Source organism: Ictalurus furcatus, chromosome 9 (genome assembly GCF_023375685.1).
Source record: "Ictalurus furcatus strain D&B chromosome 9, Billie_1.0, whole genome shotgun sequence".
In the NCBI taxonomy this organism is placed as follows: Eukaryota; Metazoa; Chordata; class Actinopteri; order Siluriformes; family Ictaluridae; genus Ictalurus; species Ictalurus furcatus.
The window spans coordinates 25,503,421-25,526,713 of NC_071263.1; the positions used below are offsets into that span (position 1 = coordinate 25,503,421).

Below are 23,293 nucleotides of genomic sequence, written 5' to 3' on the forward strand. Positions count from 1 at the left end.
GCCACCAGTTTCCTTTTAGACAAACAACAATGCTATATTAATGCAGGTATACTAAAACAACAACAGCAACAACAAATATGTTACACACTGCTTTTTTCACTTTCGCCTAGATATACACATTATAGGTACACGGTTATTGACTGCAGCCTATCTGACCAGATATTATTTAGCTGATCGAGTATTATTAGCACAGCAGCTGTGTATGTTGCATCTTTAAACACCTCAGTGTCACTGCTTATCTGGGAAACAGACCACTACGCAAAAATCTCCCCTTTAAGTTAAGTGCAGTGGTCGTAAACTGACACTATCGATATCATGCTACTGTCATTTGAGTCAATAGATCCAAGCAGAGAAATTCCAAGAGAAATCAATTACTGTGATTTTCTTTTATGAGCAAATAAAATGACCATTATAAAAAACACAAGCTGTCACATAATAGATATTTATAGGCTATCATTAATTTTCTTTTTCACTCACCTTTTACATGGCACAAAAGAACGTGTGTGGTTACAGCAAAGAGAAAAAGCTTCATGATTTCTTATCATCAAATGAAGGACAAATGAATGAACCAGCTATTGGTTTGGGATTAGAGCTTGAATGCACTCCCTAAAAAAAAGCTGAACTGATATGAGCAATTATCAGTCACTTTTTATCTTAAATACTCACCTGCCAATATGTGGCAAAGTGCAATAACTTGACAATCATTAATTGTACGATGCATTAGTGTGAGGCAGGACGCAAGCGAGTGAGTATACACAGTGTGGTTTATTAGGGGTAATCCAAAAAAATCATAGTCACTGTTCCAGGCAGGGTTCAACATTATCCTTAAATAATCGTAAATAGAAGGTCTCAATCAGGAAGTCTTAATAACAAACAAAGAAACAAAGGAAACACAGGTAACCACGGCTCATATATATATATACATTTACAATGACAGGACATACAGATTTAGGAGGTTATATAAAGACAAACTTATCAAAAACTAAACACGGAACACATGTACACAATCAGGAAACATGGCAGTGACACAAGAGGGGTGGAGACAAGACTCAAATTCAAAGCAAAATGCACATGGTCAATATAAACAAAACAAAAAAGCACTGCTCAACAAACTGGGGCGTGTATCGTACGCTGAGGGGAAATGTATGAAACTTCAAGAGAAATAAATATATATGCTATAACCTAAGTTATAGTTTTAAATATTTATTAAATACTTTCAAATATAAATATACAAAAAGTTATACAAATTAATATGAAACGTGAAAATTCAAGAGAAAGAACTGACACTGGAGACTCCTTCCAAAAATACTCAATACACATCTCATCACAATATCAACAGTTATGGTTTAATCCGTTTACGTGGAGTGTCTGCCATACAAATAACAACAAATAACAACTATAGAAATTATAATGTATTAGAATGAGCACTTTAAAATAAACCTGTCATTTGTCTTGCAACCAGAGCATCTATAAAACCTGCTGTTATAGAAAATTAATCAACCCCTTCTGACCAATCAGAATCAGGAATTTAACAGCACTGTGGTATAAATTCTGATAATAACATTTTGTAGGTTGACATGGAAACCTGGCACCCAGGGATGTTTTAGACCTACTCTGTTCTGTCCTAGTGGATCTTCCAGATCAGATGTACAAATGTTTTACAGATGAATATGTGAGCTATGTTGAACGGATAACCATGCGTGCACAAATACTCATAGTTGGACATTAAATATATTTCAAACCTAATTTTCCATCCTCTGACAAGAAAGAATTGCAAGGCTGTATGGGAGAGATCTGGGGCAAACTTGACTACCCCAACTCTGATTTATAAGAAAAGCAAGAAGTACTTACCTCTGTACTATAATTTGATGAAAATATAAATAACATCATGGCATAATTATCACAATAATAAACATGATGTAATAGAAATTCATATTTCAAATTTTAAATTCAAAATGGTAGAAACTTGTTTTTTTCCCCCCATAATGTGGGTTTTAACTGCTGTGTATTCACTTGCATATTAAAGGAAAATGTGTTCATTGTGTTAGTTTAGTTACTGTGTAATGTATCTCTGCCAGACGAAAGCTGAATACATTCTGAAATAATTTTGATGCCAAACTGGCAAACAAGGAATTGTGAAAACTAAAGGCCAGGCCACACTTGTTTAAGCCTTGTTTTGAATGACTCCATTAACTGACCTCATAATTATATTTTATTTGCCTAGAGATTTTATCCCTAATAAGCAAGCCAAGAACGGTCAGGAAAATCTGTCTAGACAAATTAAAGAAGAAACATTGAGAGGAACCAGATTGAAAAGGAGAGCCCATCCTCTGAAAAGAAATAAAATAGTAATACAAAATAGGCTGTGTTTATTTCTCTTTTTTCCTGAAGCTATAACACGACGTAAATAAAGCTGCATTTGTAGATGGGAAGGCCCCTCAGGTAATCTAGCCCCCATGGTGGGTGAGTCATAAACTCAAACTGCTCTTGCCTCATGATTGTTCACTAACGAGTCTTCTGTTTTTTATGTATGGTTATAGTACACTCACCAGCCACTTTAATAGGAACACCTGTACCCCTGTATGATTGTGGCCTTTTTATTGTCTTACCTTCCTCACATTAGTACTTGTATTATATTTGATATTCTACATGTTGCATATAATCACATTCTAAAACCACAGTGCATTTTATAACACTATCTGTACAGATATGCAGAGTAAGAATTTCACTGAACAGTACAGTGTTACTGTCCATTTTACTGTTAATATAACAATAAACTGTTGAATCTTGTACCTGTGCATTGTCCTGCTGCTGCATGACTGGCTCATTGGATAATTGCATAAATAAGCAAGCTTACATGTATTCCTATTAAAGAGGCAAGTGACTGTATGTGTTTTTAGGGTTTGGGATTATGCATTGAAAGTAAAACAGAATGTCTTATGAACTTGCTACAAGGGTGCAACAAGGTTTTTATTGGTTTTCTGGAGATGTAAAAAAAAAAAATTGAAGCATGTAAACTACAGTTGGTTTACTGATAAAATAGATATATCAAATAGGCCAGGTGTATTTCTGTTCCCCGTTCTAAAGCAAGGAAACTGCGTTTGAGGGGGTTGCGTCCCCCCTCTTCCTCCTCATCCTCCTCCTCCTCCCCCGCCCCCACGCCACGGGCGTGTCCTAACATCCAAACGCCAGGGGTGTAACTGTGCGTGCTTTCCTATTGGTCCCTGAGGACCCCCTTATCTGATTGGACGCAGTTCGACCCCTCCCATTCCGAGGTCTCCCCCACATCTAAGTCGATCCTACGGTTGGCTGTGATCACGTGACCGCGCTGAATGCGTACGCGCAGGGGCCAGGAGTGAAGATGGCGGACGAGAACACGGACGGGGATTTGGAGCGGAGTGGCCAAGGCTGGGCGGATGAGGACACGTTTTATGCCATGGAGAGTTTGCAGGCGACGCTGCAGCACCTCGAGGCCGCCCTGAGACAGCGGGACATCTCGGAGGCCTCGTCCACCGAGTACTGCGACAACTTCTGTCAGGTAAAGAAAAAAGCAAAACAAAAAACACGACGCAGTGAAACGGCGAATTGTTTCACACACAGTAGCTACAGGGCTAATGTTAGCTAAACGCTACTAGCAAGCTAAACTATGTAGCTTCAAGGGAACCAAATGTAGGTTTTATTTCAGTGTGTTTTTTTTCCATCTTTCTTCTTTTATTTTTAGCTATTCGTGTTGCTAATTTGTACTGTGGCTCCAGTTGCAGGTCGGTTTATTATTTAATAATAGTTATCGCTGTAGTTTTGAAGACCCTCACACCCCCCCCCCCCCCGGACAACTACAATTTAAGGATCCAGCGTGCCATATAGATTGGCCCACAGTTTATAGTGTCAGTTCCTGACTTTATTTATTTATTTGAATATTATGCATTTTATTTGACCTTCCCACATAATTATGGAATGTCTTTCAACGTCAATCATAGAGGCTTTAGATGTCAAATATATCCTATTTTATATATTTATATAAATACACATTGGGGACCAGTTGGTCAGTGTGGGGTGGGGCGACTGTGTGTTTTTACTCTGTGCACCCCGTCAAATTATAGCCATGATCATGTGTTGTCGTTTTTGCTATTTTATTTTATTTCCATCTCTTTGCTTGATGCAGGTACAACTTTCCAAAGTTCACTAAGGCAAGTGTGTGTGTGTTTAGTCACGTAGCAAGCCAAGCTATAGCTCATGTCTTTACGTTGGTCTTGTTAAAATTTACACAGAAGTTTCCTCTTTTTTGGGAGCCAGCAACTGCGCCAAGAGAAACTGTTTTTGTGCATTGTAGATATGGAGTTGTAGTATGTTTATGTTTGGGGATTATAATGTTTCCAGTCATGCATTGAACAAAACAATGAACCTTTTAATCTTGTTGAACATGATGTGATCCTAAGGTGCAACAGTTTCCTTTAAATCCTGTTTATGTAGGCCAGGCTTGGGACAGACTATTTAAGAACAACTCCTAAAGAGAAACACACTTTTGAAATGTAAGTAGTGCTAGTATCCTGTATAATCAGATTTTAACTCTTATTATGATACTTTAATTTTGCTTTAAAAGCTACATTTCCTCCTCGGTCCTCCTTTGCTTTTTCTGTTTTTGTGCACCTGATGGTGTATGTGATGTTTCAGGAGACATGCATGGATGAAAGTAACTAGTAGCCGTTTCGGGGAATTATTAATATTATCCTGTGAGTTACAAACGATACACAGGCGTACGTTTTTGACCATTATTTTTTTGATCAAGTAGACATATTTCAGATGGATTTCAAACGTTCCTGGTGTGCACCTTGGACAAGAAAAGGGGGGAAAAAAAGAATAATTTTTTTGAAAAAGCCACAGATATGTGGTTTCCTGTCAGAGTTTTGGCACACTACAGGAAAATTTCTGCATGACTGAAATACAGCTGCAAGCAAGTGGCAATAACATGACATGTTCTTGCACTTAAAATACAGTTAAATACCTTTTTTTCCCCTCTTGCTCTGTATTGCTTTAAACGCTAATGCAGGGGAAAAAAATCCACTTGAGTAATAATGTTAAGTCCCTAAGAATAAAGTGTGTAAAAAGATGTTTAGTCATTTAGTAGATTTGTGTTAGATGACTAAAAGTGGATCATGAACTCTTAAACCTCATCAAAAGTGTGAAATTATGAATACTGTTCCAACTATGAAATTACGTCTGACGTTGACTGACTACGTTTACATGGATAGCAGTAATCTAATTATTGACTTTATAAGACGATATTCTGATTAAGGTGTTTGGATGAGTCGCCTTTAGAATATTCCTTTCATGTACCAGTTTTACATGTTATAGAACATAGATCGAATAACGGCACACGTCATCACATCCCCACGCCGTCCGACATTCCCTCCAGAATTTCACGTATCAACATACAGTTCGTCTTCGTTATGGTACCGTATACAGATTTGGGTGTTTCATTTTTAATTTTGTGGAAGCTTCAAGTGCATTTAATTATCTCTCGTACTGTACGTGCAAATAGACGACCGATTGGACCTAGGGCCGTGTCCGAAACTGCGTACTTACCTACTATATAGTAGCTGAGATGCATGTATTTCTCCTACCATATACTGTAGTAGGTAAGTACGCGGTTTCGGACGCAGCCGTGCTCTCTTGTTTGCTGTCAAACGGGTGAGCACTGCCGTGTGTGTGTGTACATGTCCTGTCGCAAAACGCGGTGAAAACTCCCACACGACATTAATAGTGTGATTAAGGTGTGTACATGTCTGTAACGCACGTCGATAACGCGACAAAAACAGGAATACTCCACACGTCTTAATTCCATTTGTGTTTACTTCGAGTATGACTTTAATCAGATTAAGGTCATCAATAATCACTGTTTACATGCTAGTTTCTTAATCAGAGTATCGTCTTAATCGGGTTAATATCTGATTATTGTCGTCCATGTAAATAATGGTGTTATGTTCTTAAAAGCAGCAAGAGGAAATACTGGATAAACATGAATAGATAATGGATAGAATAAGTTAGAAATATATATATATATAACACAGTGCAGATGGGTATGCGATAAGCAGGGAAATTGTACCACCTCCAGGAAGTATAGGAAGAGTTGTAATCATGAGCAGAAAAGTTTAAGGGGAATTCAGGATATAGTATACATTACTGAGTGTGTGAGGAATTTGAGGAGACTAACTGCAGTGAGCGGATGCTGTTCTTGCATTGTGAGATTTTAGAAAACAAACTCTGCAGCGCTGACCAGTAATTTCTGTGTGATGTATGTTCTGATGTCCCGATTGGTGGCTTTTTCACCAGACGCCATGTCTTCCTCACGAGTCCCTGTCTCTCTTCACGGGTGTCTCTGTAGGACAGACCCACTGAGATTACAACCTGATGCACCCCACCTGCTGCTTTTCATTGTGCAAATGTCACTCATTTACATCTAATCTGGCTCAGTAAGAGATTTGTGCTGTACCATAAAGAGGATCAGAAACCTGCATCAAGATGAAATACGTGCATGCTTCCTGACTAGTGCCAGGTATGGTGACGGTATAACATCCATTGCGATAAATTGGCACGGTACTATCGGGATGCTCGGTATTAACAATTTAGCATGTTTGATTAACAAATAAACTCCGCTTGGAATAATTTGATTTCATCCTTACTCTTTAACACACAGCAGTTAGGATGTTGTTTTCCGACACAAAAACATTACATAATTTTAAAGCAATACAGCCAACTTCTTTCCAACGTGCTGGCTTGACACTACAGTATTTTAATAAAAAAATGTAAAAAAATTTTTACTTAGTGTTGGTAGACAAGGTAGAAGTGGAAATAAAATGTAGAAATGGAGATATAATCCGTTAAATTTGATAGAAAAATGTTTGTTAGGGTGACAGGACAGTCGTTGCATTTGTTGGAATATCTTTGCCGTTTTGTATTGAGTATAAACAGGCATGGGGGGGAAAGTTGGTATCCGCAGTTCAGTCTTTAAGTCAAATTTTTTGTTTGTGTGTTTTTATGATTTAATGTGTTGATGTTGTATGGTTTAAGTTTAAAGAAGAAAAAGGGAGGGGGTGGGGGGTTGCGTTGCCTGTATTTTTTTTTGTGATACAAAAACAGCCAAAAAGCCCCCAAACTCCCAATGGTTTAGTTCTTAATTAGGCCTAAATAGACCTTAAATAAATGACTAAGACTCAACTCATTAAACATATGTATTATAGAACTGTCTTCTATTTTCTCCACTCACGCCTTACAGTGTTCATTTCTCAGGGTCAACTAACCCTAATATTGACAGTTGATTCTCCTGTTAGTAAATGTGTTTATTTATTTATTTTACTTAAAGGACGGTGTAATGTTTGAGAGAATCATACCTGTTTTTTATAGTAATATAAGGGCTTCCCTGTTTAGACCGGCATTGTATTTATACACGTGATCGTAACAAGTGTGGTCCACGAAGCTACCTTGAAGTAGATGCCTGGAGATCCGCCAATCTCTTTAATAGTGCAATGTGATGTGTTTTTAAGTACAACATACTGGTAAGTCCATCATTTATTTAATTTTATTATTTTATACATCATTATTGAAACTACCATTTCTTGGATATCTCTGCTCAGGGTTGTTATAAATTTTTGAAGAATATCCTTGAAGGTTAAACCCAGCACCACAATTTGTTCTTTATTACCAGCATCTAGGTTAAGGGGATTCTCTCTGTGTGTGTGTGTGTGTGTGTGTGTGTGTGTGTGTGTGTGTGTGTCTAAGTAAGAGCGAGACAGAGTGTTTAAGGGCCAGGGGGAAATCGCACTGTTACCCAAGGTACATCTGCTGTGATCCCGAAGGTCCAATCAGTGTACCACGGAGCAGATGGTTCTAGGTGAATGGTTGATCAGGGATTTCCTCACACGTAGTCTCTCCTGAGTTTGGCAGCACATTAGCTGCTCAGTGTTAAAACAGGGTGTCTTCTGTACAGTGATGAACAATGTGATAATAGGTCATTGTTAAGAGTGCTAAATATGGCTCCTTATGGGTGACTGTGTTTAAAGTGTACGGTGAATGAGTCCTATTTAAACCGCATGCAAATAATCAAATGGCCGTCGTGTAGCAGAATGGGATCGACCTGGCTTGGTGGCAGAATATCAACAAGCCAAATTACAGCAAGTACAATTCAACTAAAATATCTCAAATTTAATCAGAATGTTTTTAAAAAAAATGTATGTATGTGTGTAAATAAATAACTAGCCGATAGTTGGATTTATAGATTTGTGAAATGCACACACTTCTGCCACCTCTGAAGACACTACCTGGATGTTGCACTATACTGTGCTTTATTAGACTCTGCCTGTGCAAATTCAATGCATTTTATTTGCGTAGTGCTTTTAACAGTAGACGTTGTCACGGAGCAGCTTTGCGGAAATGTATAAATTTCACATTTGTAAATCGCGTTAGTGTGTGTTGCAACTTGACAGTAGAGGAAGTGTGGTTTCTTGATTTTCTGACACACAGTTATTGTAACTCCTGCTCGATTATTTTGGGCTATTATGTTAAATTCATTTCCAGTACAGCTGCACAGTCATCTTTAATAAATGATCAACACAGTTCTTTCGTTTATTTCTGAAACTAAGATTCACAGATTGTACCGCAAGCACTGTTGGATTCTCTTTACTGACTGGTCTGAAGGTGTCGATTAATTTTCTACATCATCAGATCTGACCGTAGTTTTGGCTACCAGGTTAATCACAGGGTTTTTATTATATGTGCTTTTTTTTGGAAGAATGATGTATTGTCGGTGCTTTGTAACAGTCAGAGGTAAAGTGGGCTTTGCAATATCTCAGTATCATGAAAAGCTGCATTTTTTTTTTTTAGTACCTTACTTCGAGAAAGAAAGAGTCTGATGAGGTACTGACTGTTTAGAGATTATAGACCATAAGTAATAACTGGAACTAACTTGTTTTTCAGCATTGATATTATAAACAAATGGTAGAGCTGTGGTTTAAGAGGAATAAAACTGTTTGGGATGTTCAGTTATTGGAAAATAATCAACTTCAGGATGGTAACCGTAATGATACTTTACATTGGGTCGTGTCACACCACTTATCACGGATTATTTTCGTATAACGGCGAGCTCGGTCATACTTCTCTACTTGCATATCATTTAGAGACACTTTAGCAATTCAAATAGACAGAAAACAGTCGTCCAAGTTGTACAGTCTTTATTCCTAACACTCTTGAACAATATAATAGTGCTCCTTGCTGAAATGAACACAATTACACTATGAATATAACGCACGAATAGGGAGTCTATGAATTAATGCATCATTAACCAATTAGCAAATTCTCCTTCGTTACATTTAAATGTTTGATTAATTGAAGAAGCAAAGAAATGATTGCAGTTAATGCCCATGGGTTCTCACTATGAATAGAAAAGCCTGTAGGTTTACATTAAGGACCATGAGCATTTATTTGGCTGAATAATGAACAAACGATTTTCTGTTCTCCGCAGGCTCTCATGCACTACGCCGGGAGCAGGAACTCTGTAGAGCACGGACTCACACTGCTGGAGGTCTACTGTCTCTCCATCAACTGCTTTGCGTCAGCGAGGCCACACTTGACGGCCAATTCGTCCAGCGTGGCCCTCGTACTCAAGAGACTTGCGCTGTAAGTACTGCTTTCAGAGAACTTCAGCACCAGATCGATATCAGGGCTCTGACCGTGGATCATCTTAAGGAGGGATGGAGTCAGTTATGTTATACCGCCTCAATCAGCTGATGCTAAAACATCACAGCATAATTGTGGAGCTTGTGGATATGATTTCTTTCTTTCACTATCTTTTTTTCCCCCTTTCTTATTCTTCCAGTCACACAGTCAGCACTACGGTTGAGCAATATGACAAAATGATATCAATATTGCTTTATTTTTTTTTCCCTGCCTCGCTAAATATTTTTTTTTGCAGACATGAAGAGTAGTTCAGGCAGAAATGCTAATAGGTGTTGCTAATATTAGGTAAATACTGTGTGTCGCGATACTTTATTAAGTCACGATATATAGGTTTGCCAGCAAAGCGGTAGTGTAGCATAAATTATGTAATGCCCGCAAAATTAAATAATTTTACTATTTTAAATAAAATATATATATAACAATCGTACAAATTCTATAATTCAATCATTTTTGTTAATGTTTTAAAGATGTTTTGTGTTACTTGCAATGTCTCGGTGTATTGTGAGAGTTTATCACATTATCGATATCGAAACCTTTACATTTAAATTTTCTTTTTTTTCTTCTTCTTTTTTTTAATAATGAATTGAGTTTCTCGCATGAATTCACTTGAATCTTTTACAGTCAGCCCTAACCAAAGTGTCTGAGGTCATCTTAAAATTCACCTCATCTTTCTTTTCTCTCTTACTGACTATTTGTTTTTTCACCAGCATTGCCTAAATGCTGCTCTGTTCTGCTTTAATTAGGAGCTGCTTTGAGCTGCTTTTGTCCGTGCCTCACAATGAGATCCCACTTGAAGCCTGGCTGCAGTTTCACGGCTCTGTTCAGGTGAGATGTGACCCTCACTGCATTGCCTTTTTTACCCCCTTTACAAAACTGCTCAAGAAGAGGGCGTATAAATAATATTGAAACCTAAACTGAAAATGCGGAAGTTAAAGGAGAATGTCTGTCTGGGAGAGAAATGCTTGTTTGTTTTTTTTTCTTCCTTTCATATCTGTTTAGAAAGTCTGTTCTTTCTGACAGTAACTTGCGCACAGGAATAATATTTCTTACTCTGTGTGTTTTACAAGATTACTAAACCACATGTTGATTTTCAGTCTTTAAGTTCATGTACTGTTATTCTAAAGGCAGAAATTAAAATTCTTAATGCAGCTTTCATTTCTCTTAAACACTGTTCCAGCGATTTAAGAAGAAAAAGATATTCAACCATTTGACTGTGTTGGAGATTATGTAGGAAAGTTATGTTGAAATTCAGAGTAATAAAATATAAAAATTTTAAACCTCATCCGACATGTAAAAACTCCTGAAATTCAGTGTTGAAGTGAACAGGTTTGTGCATTCTGTGTGTGTGTGTAGGTCGATATATGTGCATTCAAGGGGACCCCAGGCACGGCCGGGGTGTGTGTACATGAGAGGCCATGAGTACACTGCACAGGAATAGATAAGGAAGAAACTCACTCACTCAGCAAAAGAGAGATGTACAGTGAGGGAAAAAAGTATTTGATCCCCTGCTGATTTTGTATGTTTACCCACTGACAAAGAAATGATCAGTCTATAACTTTAATGGTAGATTTATTTGAACAGTGAGAGACAGAATAACAACAAAAAAATCCAGAAAAACGCACATCAAAAATGTTATAAATTGATTTGCATTTTAATGAGGGAAATAAGTATTTGACCCCTCTGCAAAACATGACTTAGTACTTGGTTTAAAAACCCTTGTTGGCAATCACAGAGGTCAGACGTTTCTTGTAGTTGGCCACCAGGTTTGCACACATCTCAGGAGGGATTTTGTCCCACTCCTCTTTGCAGATCTTCTCCAAATCATTAAGGTTTCGAGGCTGACGTTTGGCAACTCGAACCTTCAGCTCCCTCCACAGATTTTCTATGGGATTAAGGTCTGGAGACTGGCTAGGCCACTCCAGAACCTTAATGTGCTTCTTCTTGAGCCACTCCTTTGTTGCCTTGGCCATGTGTTTTGGGTCATTGTCATGCTGGAATATCCATCCACGACCCATTTTCAATGCCCTGTCTGAGGGAAGGAGGTTTTCACCCAAGATTTGACGGTACATGGCCCCGTCCATCGTCCCTTTGATGCGGTGAAGTTGTCCTGTCCCCTTAGCAGAAAAAAACCCCCAAAGCATAATGTTTCTACCTCCATGTTTGACGGTGGGGATGGTGTTCCAGGGGTCATAGGCAGCATTCCTCCTCCTCCAAACACGGCGAGTTGAGTTGATGCCAAAGAGCTCCATTTTGGTCTCATCTGACCTCAATGCTTTCACCCAGTTGTCCTCAGAATCATTCAGATGTTCATTGGCAAACTTCAGACGGGGATGTATATGTGTTTTCTTGAGCAGCGGACCTTGCGCGCGCTGCAGGATTTCAGTCCTTCACGGCGTAGTGTGTTACCAATTGTTTTCTTGGTGACTATGGTCCCAGCTGCCTTGAGATCATTGACAAGATCCTCCCGTGTAGTTCTGGGCCGATTCCTCACTGTTCTCATGATCAATGCAACTCCACGAGGTGAGATCTTGCATGGAGCCCCAGGCCGAGGGAGATTGACAGTTCTTTTGTGCTTCTTCCATTTGCGAATAATCGCACCAACTGTTGTCCCCTTCTCACTAAGCTGCTTGGCAATGGTCTTGTAGCCCATTCCAGACTTGTGTAGGTCTACAGTCTTGTCCCTGACATCCTTGGAGAGCTCTTTGGTCTTGGCCATGGTGGAGAGTTTGGAATATGACTGATTGATTGCTTCTGTGGACAGGTGTCTTTTATACAGGTAACAAACTGATATTAGGAGCACTCCCTTTAAGAGTGTGCTCCTAATCTCAGCTCGTTACCTGTATAAAAGACACCTGGGAGCCAGAAATCTTTCTGATTGAGAGGGGGTCAAATACTTTTTTCCCTCATTAAAATGCAAATTAATTTATAAAATTTTTGACATGCGTTTTTCTGTATTTTTTTGTTGTTATTCTGTCTCTCACTGTTCAAATACAACTACCATTAAAATTATAGACTGATCATTTCTTTGTCAGTGGGCAAACGTACAAAATCAGCAGGGGATCAAATACTTTTTTCCCTCACTGTAGGGGTGGACATTTGTTGACATAAATGGGTCAATTACCATCCATCCATCGATCAATTAATTTATCTATCTGTCCATATTTACAAAATAAGGAGTAAGCAAAATGGTAGAAAAAACATAAAGGCCCTTTAGTGTAATGACTCAAACGGTGACGTTTGTGGGAGGGAGAAGTAGACCAAGAAAAAGATAAAGGGAAATCCACAGCTGCATTAACTGGAAAAAACTTGGGGCCTGTTAGAAATAATGGGAAATTATGTAACTGGGACACGTGTGGAAGATTGTCATAAGGACATACCCAAAAGGGAATTTTGTACCATGCCTGAAATGTGTATATAAAGAGCATTGTAACCGATGGTACTTTGGTGCAAGCCTGGGATCAGTTCGTGTTTGCTGTCTGCTAAATAAACCTGCTTCATCTGAATCCAGTCTATGTGAGTTCTGCTATGTTATTTCTCCAAAAGACAAGTCAGATAGCTTAATTAAGTTCATAGTTTATATTTGTGAGCTAGCAGGGCCAGTGTAGGTTGAAGAGGCCAAAGTATCCTGCAGCTGTAACAGCAGATCTGCATGAGCTGAGAAGTGTTGGGGGTGTGATATGGTACTTCAATACTGCAAGATGTGCCAGAACTTGCCTGTAATATAAAAAGCAAAAGAGAAACCCCTTCAGTATTCCATGAACAACTGAAGCGTGTAACTTGAATAGGACCGACCTTCAGTGCTTTTCTGCAGGACATTGTCCTGATGTGTATGATGAATTGTTCGTTTTGTTGATGGTTTGACAATGACCCTTCTCCTAGATGAAAACTAAATGATCTCCAAATAGCCCACCATTTTGCTGAAAACATATAGCGATTCAGTTGAACTTTATGGTGTTTTTAACAATAGATTGATTTGGATTGAGCAAACAAGAAGCGACAAGGCCAAGAAAAACTCTGTTGCTATACACTTGTAGTCTCTTATCGAGCAGTTTGGTCACACATTGCTAGATGAACTCCAGGTCTGTCTCCTCGGATTTGTGTATGTATGTTATCACTTTGTAGTTGGAGAACGATGCAACCTTTTTGACGGCAGTTGCGTTACTGTGTGACACATTCTACACTTTTTTAAAAATTATTTTAAAAAAAAATGACCTTCTGTCTTATAAGGCTTAAATGATACTACTAGCATTACCACATGACGCCTGACCAAAGTCACTAGTTTTATTAGGTGTATGCAGCGTAATAAATTTTAATAACACATTATTAACATGTATCTGGATGAATGAGTTGATCAGTCATGATGGTGTCAGCTGAGTTTTATTTAGTCAGCAGAAGGCTACGGTCTAATCTGGAGAGGCCGCTCTGGTGCCTTTGGTTGAATATAAATTTGAGAATTCAATGTGTGTCTCTGCAGGCGGCGCATGAAGCTATGCTGGAGTATGGGAGCACAGACCTGCAGGCGCTGGTACAGATCACTGGAGAGGGCGGGGCATGGAGTAACCCTGCCCTCATCACCCTTCTCACCAAGCAGCCCACAGATGTTGATGAATGTCAGCAGCTTAGTATTTCCTTGTCTTATACTTACAGCTGCAGTGTGTAGCTTAGTGTTTCACACCTGATTCACTTCATAAGCTGTTAGTCAAGACTGAGAAAAATTCTCTGGGGAGATCTTGGTTTGAGAACTTTGTGGTGTCAAATAAAGGGCTGTGTCTGGTTAATGTTTATATCTTAAAATATTAACCGTTACATTTATATGCTGATGGGTCATTTTGTGAAATGCTGGTGTAAATAAGTAGATGCCTTTTTTTTTTTTTTCTCCTCGAATGTTTTGAAGCCAGGGACCACTTTAACTGTTAAAAAAAAAAATATATATATCTATACCTCTGTGGGCCCCTTCAGTACAGGTTTATTTAATGAACATAAACCAGTCATTTAAATGTTAGGCTCATTACTTAAATGTGTAGAATAATATTTTAATTTAATTTTTATTTGAAATTGTGTTCTGAGATTTATCAATAAAAAGATTTTTGTTTTTATGCCTATGTACATAGACATCAAAACAAAGTACATCACTCTTCCTCTTTCTTTTGGCCATGTGGCGAACTGATATTAATCTGTTTAACGTCCCAACAGTAAATGCGTACCTGGGTCTGGAGGGAGGGGACTTTTTGGAGATGAGGATCAAGCATCTGGAGAAAGTAGGTGAAGTTGAGAAGGCTCTGATCCTCACTAAAGCCTGTGGCAACTGCAGCTTGTTGCCTAATCAGGCCACCTTTCGTCAAACTTATGTCACACAGCTCTGTCAGCAGCTGCCCAGTGAGGAGGCCATTCTGGAGGTATTTAACTCTGTCCCTTCGTATATATGAAAGTTTCTGCCATGAAAACATTGTGATTGGCTGCCCTAATAGAATAGCTTAAAAGTTAAAGGTAAAATAATGACGTTGTTCTGTGGCATTATTTTCCTGTGGCTGAATTCGAAAAGAGGTGCACCTTGTAGGGGGTGCAACACTTATGTCATATCGAGTGGAAAGTCATTTGAGATCAAGATTTTTATTTCACATACAGTGTTGTGAAAAAATATTTGCTTCTGTTTTTGTGCACATCTCACTAACTAAATAGTTCTAGGTCTTCAAATGAAATATAACATAAAACAAAGGCATTTTTTTTTTAAGCAAAAAAAGTTAAACACCTGTCACCAATGTGAAAAACAACTAATTGCCCCATTAAAATCTGGTTGTGCTACCTTTGGCAGCAGTAACTGCAACCAAATGCTTCTGATAACTGGAGATCAGTCCTTCACTTACTTCTAGGACTTACTCCTATATGCTTTGGATCATTGTGTTGCTGCATAATCCAGTTGCGGTTGAGTTTCAACTTACGGACTGAAGACCGGACATTCTCCTTTAGGATTTTCTGGTAGAGAGCAGAATTCATGTTTCCCTCAATTATTGCAAGTTGCCCAGTCCGTGAAGCAGCAAAGCATCCCCACACCATCACACTTCCACCACCATGCTTGACCGTAGGTATGCTGTTCTTTTCTCCTGTCTTCCAAGCTTTCGACTCATCAATCCACAGAACATTCTCCCAAAATGTTTGAGGATCATCAAGGTGTGTTTTTGCAAACTTCAGACGAGCCTTAATGTTCTTCTGGGTCAGCAGTGGTTTTCACCTCGCCACTCTTCCATGGATACCATTTTTGCCCAGTGTCTTTCTGATGGTGGAGTCATGAACAGTGACATTTATTGATGCAAGAGAGGCCTATTGGTCCTTTCATGTTGTCTGTGGCTATTTTGTGACTTCCTGGATGTGTAGTTGCTGTGCTCTTGGAGGAATTTTGGAAGGTTGGCCACTTCTGAGATGGTGTATTACGATGGCGAGTTTTTTTTTCCATTTGGAGATAATGGCTCTCACTGTGATTCTTTGGAATCTTCCCAGACTTTTTAGTAAGACCTTTTAACCAACTTCATGGTGTTGAAAAAATTTCTATTTAAGTGTTGATTTGATTGAACAGGGTTTGCAGTAATCAGGCCTGTAATCAGGCTGTGTCTAGTCCAGCTGAACCCCATTATGAATGCAATTTCATAGATTTGGGGAATTAGTAAGTACGGGGGAAAATCCATTTTCACACATGCCCAGTTGGTATTGGATAACATTTTTGCTTCAATAAATCACATTAATAATTAAAAAACTGTATTGTGTGTTTACTCGGGTTGCCTTTGTTTCATGTTGTATTTCATTTGAAGATCTAAAACTGTTTAGTATGAGAGTGATTGGGGCAAATGCTTTTTTTTTTTTTTTTTTTTTTTTACAGCAGTGTACACAATTATATACAGTATCTAACTATGAAATGAAAACCTGGCCTACTCCTATTTGATTGCACACTTAGATTTGGTCTAACTACGTGTTGGTGGGGTTTAAATAAATGACAAAAATAATATTCCCCTGTGAAGATGTTGATGCCCAATAGTGAAACGCAGGCGTAATATTAAACTAATACATAACAGCAGCTATTTAAAAATGTATAAATATTTGTTCAGGATGCATAAAAAGTGTAATTTTGCATTATGTATCTTATTGTTTGTGTTCTGTTGTGTTGTTAATTTTATTTTATTTTTTTAAATAGAAAAAAACATTACTTTTGAGGTCTTTTACATCCAGTGAGACATCATAAAGTACTTGTGGTTATTTAGTGAATCTTAGTAAACATCACAGTAACTTAATTTCATGAGTTTGTTGTCCGGATCGTGCCGCTGTAAGAGCTGCATGTAGGAGAGGGAACAAAATAGTTGAAGGGCTTGTTAAGTGATCCTGGACAACTTAATTAGTAAAAGTAGTGTCATATTCAGCAGTACATTTGTAAAGACAGAAATAGCTTTGAGTGGGTGTAATTTCATAAACTGCAGTTTAGCAAGGTCTCTTGCAGGGCAGTGTGTTATGCTACACTTGTTTGCTGTATTGTAATACACTTGTCTTGTCCTGGTTAGATTTCCGGACTGGATGGCAAGGATGTTTTGGACATCATTTGCAATATGGAGACGGAAGGTGATGAAAACACAGCCTTCATCCTTTGCACAACGTACTTGACGCAGCAGCTGCAGAAAGGAAGCCTGTACTGCTCCTGGTGTGTCTTAATACTTTTGAGCTGCACAAATATTCTCTTCATCTTGAAAGTTGAACTTGAAGATTGTGTAGATGGATGAAATCTGGGTTTTATCTTTTTTCCAGGGAGTTGACACTGTTTTGGAGTAAGCTGCAGAGGAGGCTTGATGGTTCTGTTGAATCGTTCCTTGAACGCTGCCTCCAGTTTGGGGCTATAGCAAAGACTGTCCACCATCTGCTGTTCCTTATTCGAGTAATTCAAACTGAGGTGAAGAATTGTTCCTTTACTTGCGGGTTTTCTATTTTGTTTATCAGCTTTAAACAGTCGAGTGGTGCAACTGATAATTTGTAACCAAGACGCATTTTTTCCCCCAGGTAATGCACCTTGGTCTTCCAGTGTCTGTTGAGCTTTGTGTGAAAGCCCTTCAGCTTCCAAGGCAAGAGTATCCAGAAACCAAAACCACTGTCTGCAAAACTGTGGCCTGTCTCCTCCTGGATGATTTGGAGGTGCTGCGAGCATGCCAGCTCACAGAATTCCTTTTAAGCCCCTCTCCAGAGGTGTTCGCAGGCCTTGAGGAACTTTACAAACGTCCAGATCAAAAGTATGATGAGGAGAATGCTATAATCCCAAATTCGTTACGGTGTGAACTGCTGCTTGCACTCAAAGCCCACTGGCCTTTTGACCCGGAGTTCTGGGACTGGAAGACTTTAAAGCATTTCTGTATTAAGTTGCTTGGACTGGAACCTGAGAAAGAGGACAGCCTTGTGGAGGAACATGTCCATAGTGTGCCCACTGGGCTGAACAGAGAAGAGGAACATGTTGAAGAAGAAAAGCATGAGGCTGAAGAATGCAGCAGTTCTGAAGAGAATAGTGAGCAGCACAAGAAAGATGAAGGGACGTCGCAACGAAAAAGCTCAAAAGTGCTTCTTTGGACTTCAGAAAGATCCAAAAGATGGCTTCTGTACAAAGTACGTTGCGAGATATGCCAGAAGGAGGTGACTGAGTCACGGTTGTGTCATCATGCCAGAAAGCACGTGGAGAACGGCACGTGGACGTGTCCTGTATGCCTGCAAAAATGCGGAAGCAAAGATGAGTTTGTGGCACATTCCAAAAAACACCTCCAAATGCCTCCATACCATCTGAAAAGGAAGAAAGTTAAGAATAAGGTGAAAACCGAACAAAAGCTGGAAACAGGTGAAGATGATTTGAAAGACTTGGAACCCGGTGAGATACTCTTGGACCCATCCCCTGGTGTGTTAGAGCATGTCATGGAACCAACTGCCATTGTGCCTAATAAGGAAGCAGATGACGACGATTACATCACATTTGATTACATCAATACTCACTATAAGTTACAGGATCGCGAGGTTTATGTTTGCCCTGCCACTGACTGTTCAAAAAATTTCAAACTTTTCAAGTACTTGAGCATTCACTTGAGGAACGATCATGACGACACAGACCCAAACGTCAAACATTACTTCGAGATGAATAATCGCCGAGAGAAGTGCATGTTCTGTCGGCGAACATTTATAACAGCCTATCACAACCAGAAGCACCGCCTCATACATTACGGAGATTGTCCTTACATGTGCGTAGTTGCAGGTTGCAATGCTCGTTTTGAATTGATCAACAAACTCATCACGCACAAGCACAGACATGGCTTTCGGCTGTCCTACCACTGCGAACTGAAAGGTTGTAGCGTCTCCTTTTGTGACCTAGGTCAGCTGTACCACCATGAGGCTCAACACTTCCGAGATGCTGCGTACACTTGCACCAGCCCAGGCTGTAAGAAGTTTTACTACTCTCGTCAGGAATTTCTGAAACACATAGACACCCATGGCATCTCCTTCACAGAAAAGGACTTCGAGGCCCAGAGGAAAGCGAGAAGGAAACTTTTGCTGCCTGTTATAGATGCCGACGATTGCTCAAAAGTATCCTTTGGATCAAAAGGCGAATGTTTAATTGGTGAACAAACCAACCTCTCATCACAACACTTGGAAAGCAAAGACTCCAAGGGTTTACTGACTTGTGTAGCTGTGTGTTTTGATGGTAAAAAATTTACCTGTGGATTGGAAAAATGTGGAAGGACGTTCAGTAATACCAGAGAGATCCAACAGCACTTGAGAATTGTCCATCCCAGCCAGTTGATAAAACAAAATACAGTATGCCAAACCGTGGAAAATGAAACTCGCTCAAAGGTTAAACCTGTGAAAGAGCTTAATGGTCAAGATATAGGTCCTACAAAAGGATCTAGGCAAGACCTGGCTACAGATTCTGCACCGTGTGATCAAACACCTTCAGCGAGTGGTAGTCAAACTGAACTGTCTGGCGCATTGACCGAAATTGTGCTAGGGCTTAATCAGCTAAGTCTTAATTGTACCACCTCTAGAAAAGTCAATCATAGTTCACATTCTTCAGGGTCTAAAGTGCCACAGGTGACCTGTACTAAAACTGTGAATGCTATATTGGAAACCAAAGTAACAGCAAGCAAGATTGAGGTAGGATCTCACCAAGCAGCTGCTGATTTGCCGAAACAGCAGTTAAGGCCTCAGCCGTCTTGCAAGGCAGAATCACCACCAACATCGGTTAAAGATCCTTCTTTTAATTGCGTTAAACCAGAAAACAGCATGCACATAAGCAAGCCTTTCACTTGTGAAGTTGAAGGCTGCTTCTATAAAAGTGTTACTAGTCATGCGCTGATGCAGCATTATGTCAAAAAGCATGACTATACTGATGAGAAGGTGAAACAGATGGACATTTTTAACCCACTCAAGTTTAAGCCTTTTAAATGCCACCTTTGCCCTAGGGATTACAAAGAAAAGAAAGAGTTGAAGGCCCATTTGCTTCAGAAACATAATCTAAGCAAGGACATGGCAGAGCAAACTCTGTGCTCTCTTCCAAAGAAGGTTGGTGATTCTCCACCTTCTGCTCTCAAGACAATTGAGGTCAATACTGACCAAAAGAATGTGTCTACTGGGAAGAACAGGCTTCTAAATGTAGACCATTGTGTATGGAAAGGCAACACTGAGAGAAGTAATGGTGAAATTATGACCAAACACAAGAGGTTGAGGGGTAAACCCATTTCGTCATCACAAAAAGGCACTTCCGAGGGTAAAACGGATGCAGGTGGAGCCTCACTGAACAGAAGGGTTAGCGAACGATTGATGACAAAAGTGAAACCAGACGAAGACAAACCCTATTGTTGCTTACATAAGGGCTGTGGTGCCGGCTTCGCTAAGAAGTTCAACCTTTTGCGCCACCTACAGGTTGTACATTTCCACCGCTCCAATCTTCGTTGTCAGAAGACTTTCCCTTGTAAGCATGATGGATGTAATAAGCAGTTTAATCATATATCCAGTCTGAACAGACATTGCCGCAAAGGCCATCCGGTATCGGAGGAGCCGATTCCGAGATTCAAGTGTACCTTTCCTAAGTGCAATGCGACCTACCACCTGAAGAGCAGCCTTTTGCGGCACACCAATCAAATACACCAGAATCAGACTCCACTGAAGTCCACGGCTCCGTCATCTATCTGCAAGTTCAAAAATGTGTACAGGCACTATGACAACTCGGGTCCCCTTGTGGTGCGTCTACAAAGTACACACAAGCGAGAGGGATCGAATAGTGGCTGCCAAAAAAAACTGATCATCACGTCCAATTCTCAGTCTCTGAAGGGCTCCAAAAGGCCATCTTTAAGATGCTCCCTTAAAGCTGAGGAGAATGTTGAACACACTGAAGAAACCTCAGAGGAGGGACTGGATGTCAAATGTGTTAAACCAAAGAAAACCAAGGCCAAGTTTGCATACCGAACACCTGAGGAGGCTTTGCAGATGTGCCAAGACCGCTGCTTATCAGTGGCTTATCCATGCATGGTACAGAGCTGCAATTCTGTGGTATCTAGCAAGCGAAGCCTTCACCGACATTACTTAAAGTGTCACAAAATGCTTCACGTCGCTGTACACAAACATAAAGACACACTTTTTTATACTGCTGAGCAACTAGAAGAACTGATACAGAAGAAATCAACGGTATCTGCTTTGCCAGATTCAGACAGGGCTCCTAATGGGGTCCTCAAAATGGAGTATCAAGCCAAGCCTAAGAACTCTGGGGTGCCACACCTTCCCATGAGCCTCCATTCTATCAAAACCGAACAAGAAGCATCTCCCTCGAGGGATCCACCTCCAGATTGCAGTGTAATGATTGGTGCAGATGATGTGCTTTATGGGGTGTCTAATGGCCACGCAGAGAAGCTTGTTGGCAGAGAGCACCAAACTCAGGAGGAGAGAACAAAAACTGACTCTCCTGCCCCTCCTCTTGTGCCCCCTCCACCGCTTGACCTTTCTCCACCATCTACCCTTAGAATAAATGTCAACAATGCATCACTGGAGCCTTTAAGCAGAGAGAGCAGGGCAGTTAGTGTTCCTGCTACCATCTATATACACACAAATGCGTCCTTAACACGTCATCCTCTAAGGGGGAAGAATTCTGAACTCTCCGAGCCGTTACCTGCCGCACCTCATCCACTGGCTCAAAAAGATTCCATGGTACCCAATCTAGGTCAACGGGCATTTGACATGGCGGCTTACAAGCCATTGGATTTCGAGTCCTCCTTTTTGAAATTCATACAGGGGGAGGAAGAGAAATCTCAATTTGACCCCCTGCGGACAGTGGCAGTCTTAAACCCCTGCTATAAACCCGATGCTCCTCGCCGACGCGATTCCTTCCGACACACCTACTCTGTCAAGGAGAACAATTTGAGACGATCCGGCATCAGTCACAGTCGGATGTCGCACTTGTCCCCCCTCAAGTCCTTGCTTTCCACAGACGAACGTAGTTCTATCGAAAACCTTCGTTTTATCTTGGAAAGGGCGTTAATGGGCTGTGGTGACCAGGCAATAAAGCAGCTTCAGTTCCTCAAGCCTGTGGTGGTCCTGGAAAGACCCAAGTCATCTGCTTCCCTGCTTGATCTTCTGCCCTCTGAAACACAAGCATAACCTGCGCAAACGGCCACTTAGGACTGTGTAGAGAGTTCACTTCATGTTTTTGTTTTCTTTTGTTTTTGGTGATCCAAAATACTTCCATTTTTCCATTATCATTACTACGACTTGGTTACTTGCCAAACTGCCAAGGTGATGTATCCTGATTGCTTACCAGTCACATGTTTATTTGTGTCAGAAAAAGCAAATAAAATTAAAAAATCTGGATATTAAAATGCAAAGATGTTTGTTTTCTTTATTTAGGTCCAAGCTCATTCTGTACACTTCCATGAGAAAGGTCATTTGTTCTGCTAATACCTTTCACATTTATTTAAAAGACATGAATGTTTGTCATTTTGTTGCCAAATTAAATAATGCAACATTTGAACTATAAAAACAATACATTTGTTGCATTCTATAGTTTAAGGCATTTGCTGGGTGAGATGTTTATTAAGAATATACTGGTTTACTTGTTTTATTTATTTATTTTTTAAATGCTAGATATTTTACCCAAACAGAAATCTTTGAGTAAGATTGACATCCTCCACCTAACACGATAGAATTTCTGTTCCTAGATACTGACCATGACTGTGTAAATTTGATGCCTGTTTTATCAAATTGGCATGAGTGGTATGGCTCCAGAAAGATGAGTTGGCTATGTGCAGTCCTTCCTTTCTGCAGTGCACAATATTTTAATGCAGTTGGTTTCCTCTGGGTTCGCCGGATTTCTCCCACCTCCCAAAAATGACCTTTAGGTGGATTGGTCACGCTAATTTGCTGTGTGTGTGTGTGTATGTGGGTGTGCATGGATTCCTATGATGTAGTGCTGTCTCATACCCAATGTTCCTGGAAAATTCTCTGGATCCACCTCGACCCTTACGAAGATATAGCAGTTACTGAAGTTGATTGAAGGAACGAATGCTTCTGC

General features: G+C 39.9%; 1 protein-coding gene across 2 annotated transcripts; it reads left to right on the forward strand.

The window, feature by feature from the left end:
• Window positions 1–3,332: 3,332 nt before the first annotated feature.
• Window positions 3,333–22,601, forward strand: rlf (RLF zinc finger). 2 transcript variants are annotated; one of them, XM_053632848.1, is made up of 8 exons: window positions 3,333–3,538; window positions 9,515–9,669; window positions 10,473–10,554; window positions 14,204–14,339; window positions 14,923–15,125; window positions 17,274–17,410; window positions 17,515–17,656; window positions 17,764–22,601. In XM_053632848.1, the coding sequence occupies exons 1-8, from the start codon at window positions 3,362–3,364 to the stop codon at window positions 22,381–22,383; spliced, it is 5,652 nt and encodes a 1,883-aa protein (XP_053488823.1). In that variant the 5' UTR covers window positions 3,333–3,361; the 3' UTR covers window positions 22,384–22,601. The 2 variants fall into 2 exon arrangements, with proteins under 2 accessions (XP_053488823.1, XP_053488824.1); XM_053632849.1 differs by lacking the exon at window positions 3,333–3,538 and having other exon boundaries at window positions 9,538–9,669; window positions 10,437–10,554.
• The last annotated feature ends 692 nt before the right edge of the window (window positions 22,602–23,293 follow it).

Bases quoted from the DNA above. Each gene is read 5' to 3' on its own strand.
- rlf (XM_053632848.1), top strand. From the start codon at position 3,362: ATGGCGGACGAGAACACGGACGGGGATTTGGAGCGGAGTGGCCAAGGC. The intron at 9,670-10,472 runs GTAAGTACTGCT...TGCTTTAATTAG, and splicing joins GTACTCAAGAGACTTGCGCT to GAGCTGCTTTGAGCTGCTTT. The intron at 14,340-14,922 runs GTCAGCAGCTTA...ACGTCCCAACAG, and splicing joins GCCCACAGATGTTGATGAAT to TAAATGCGTACCTGGGTCTG.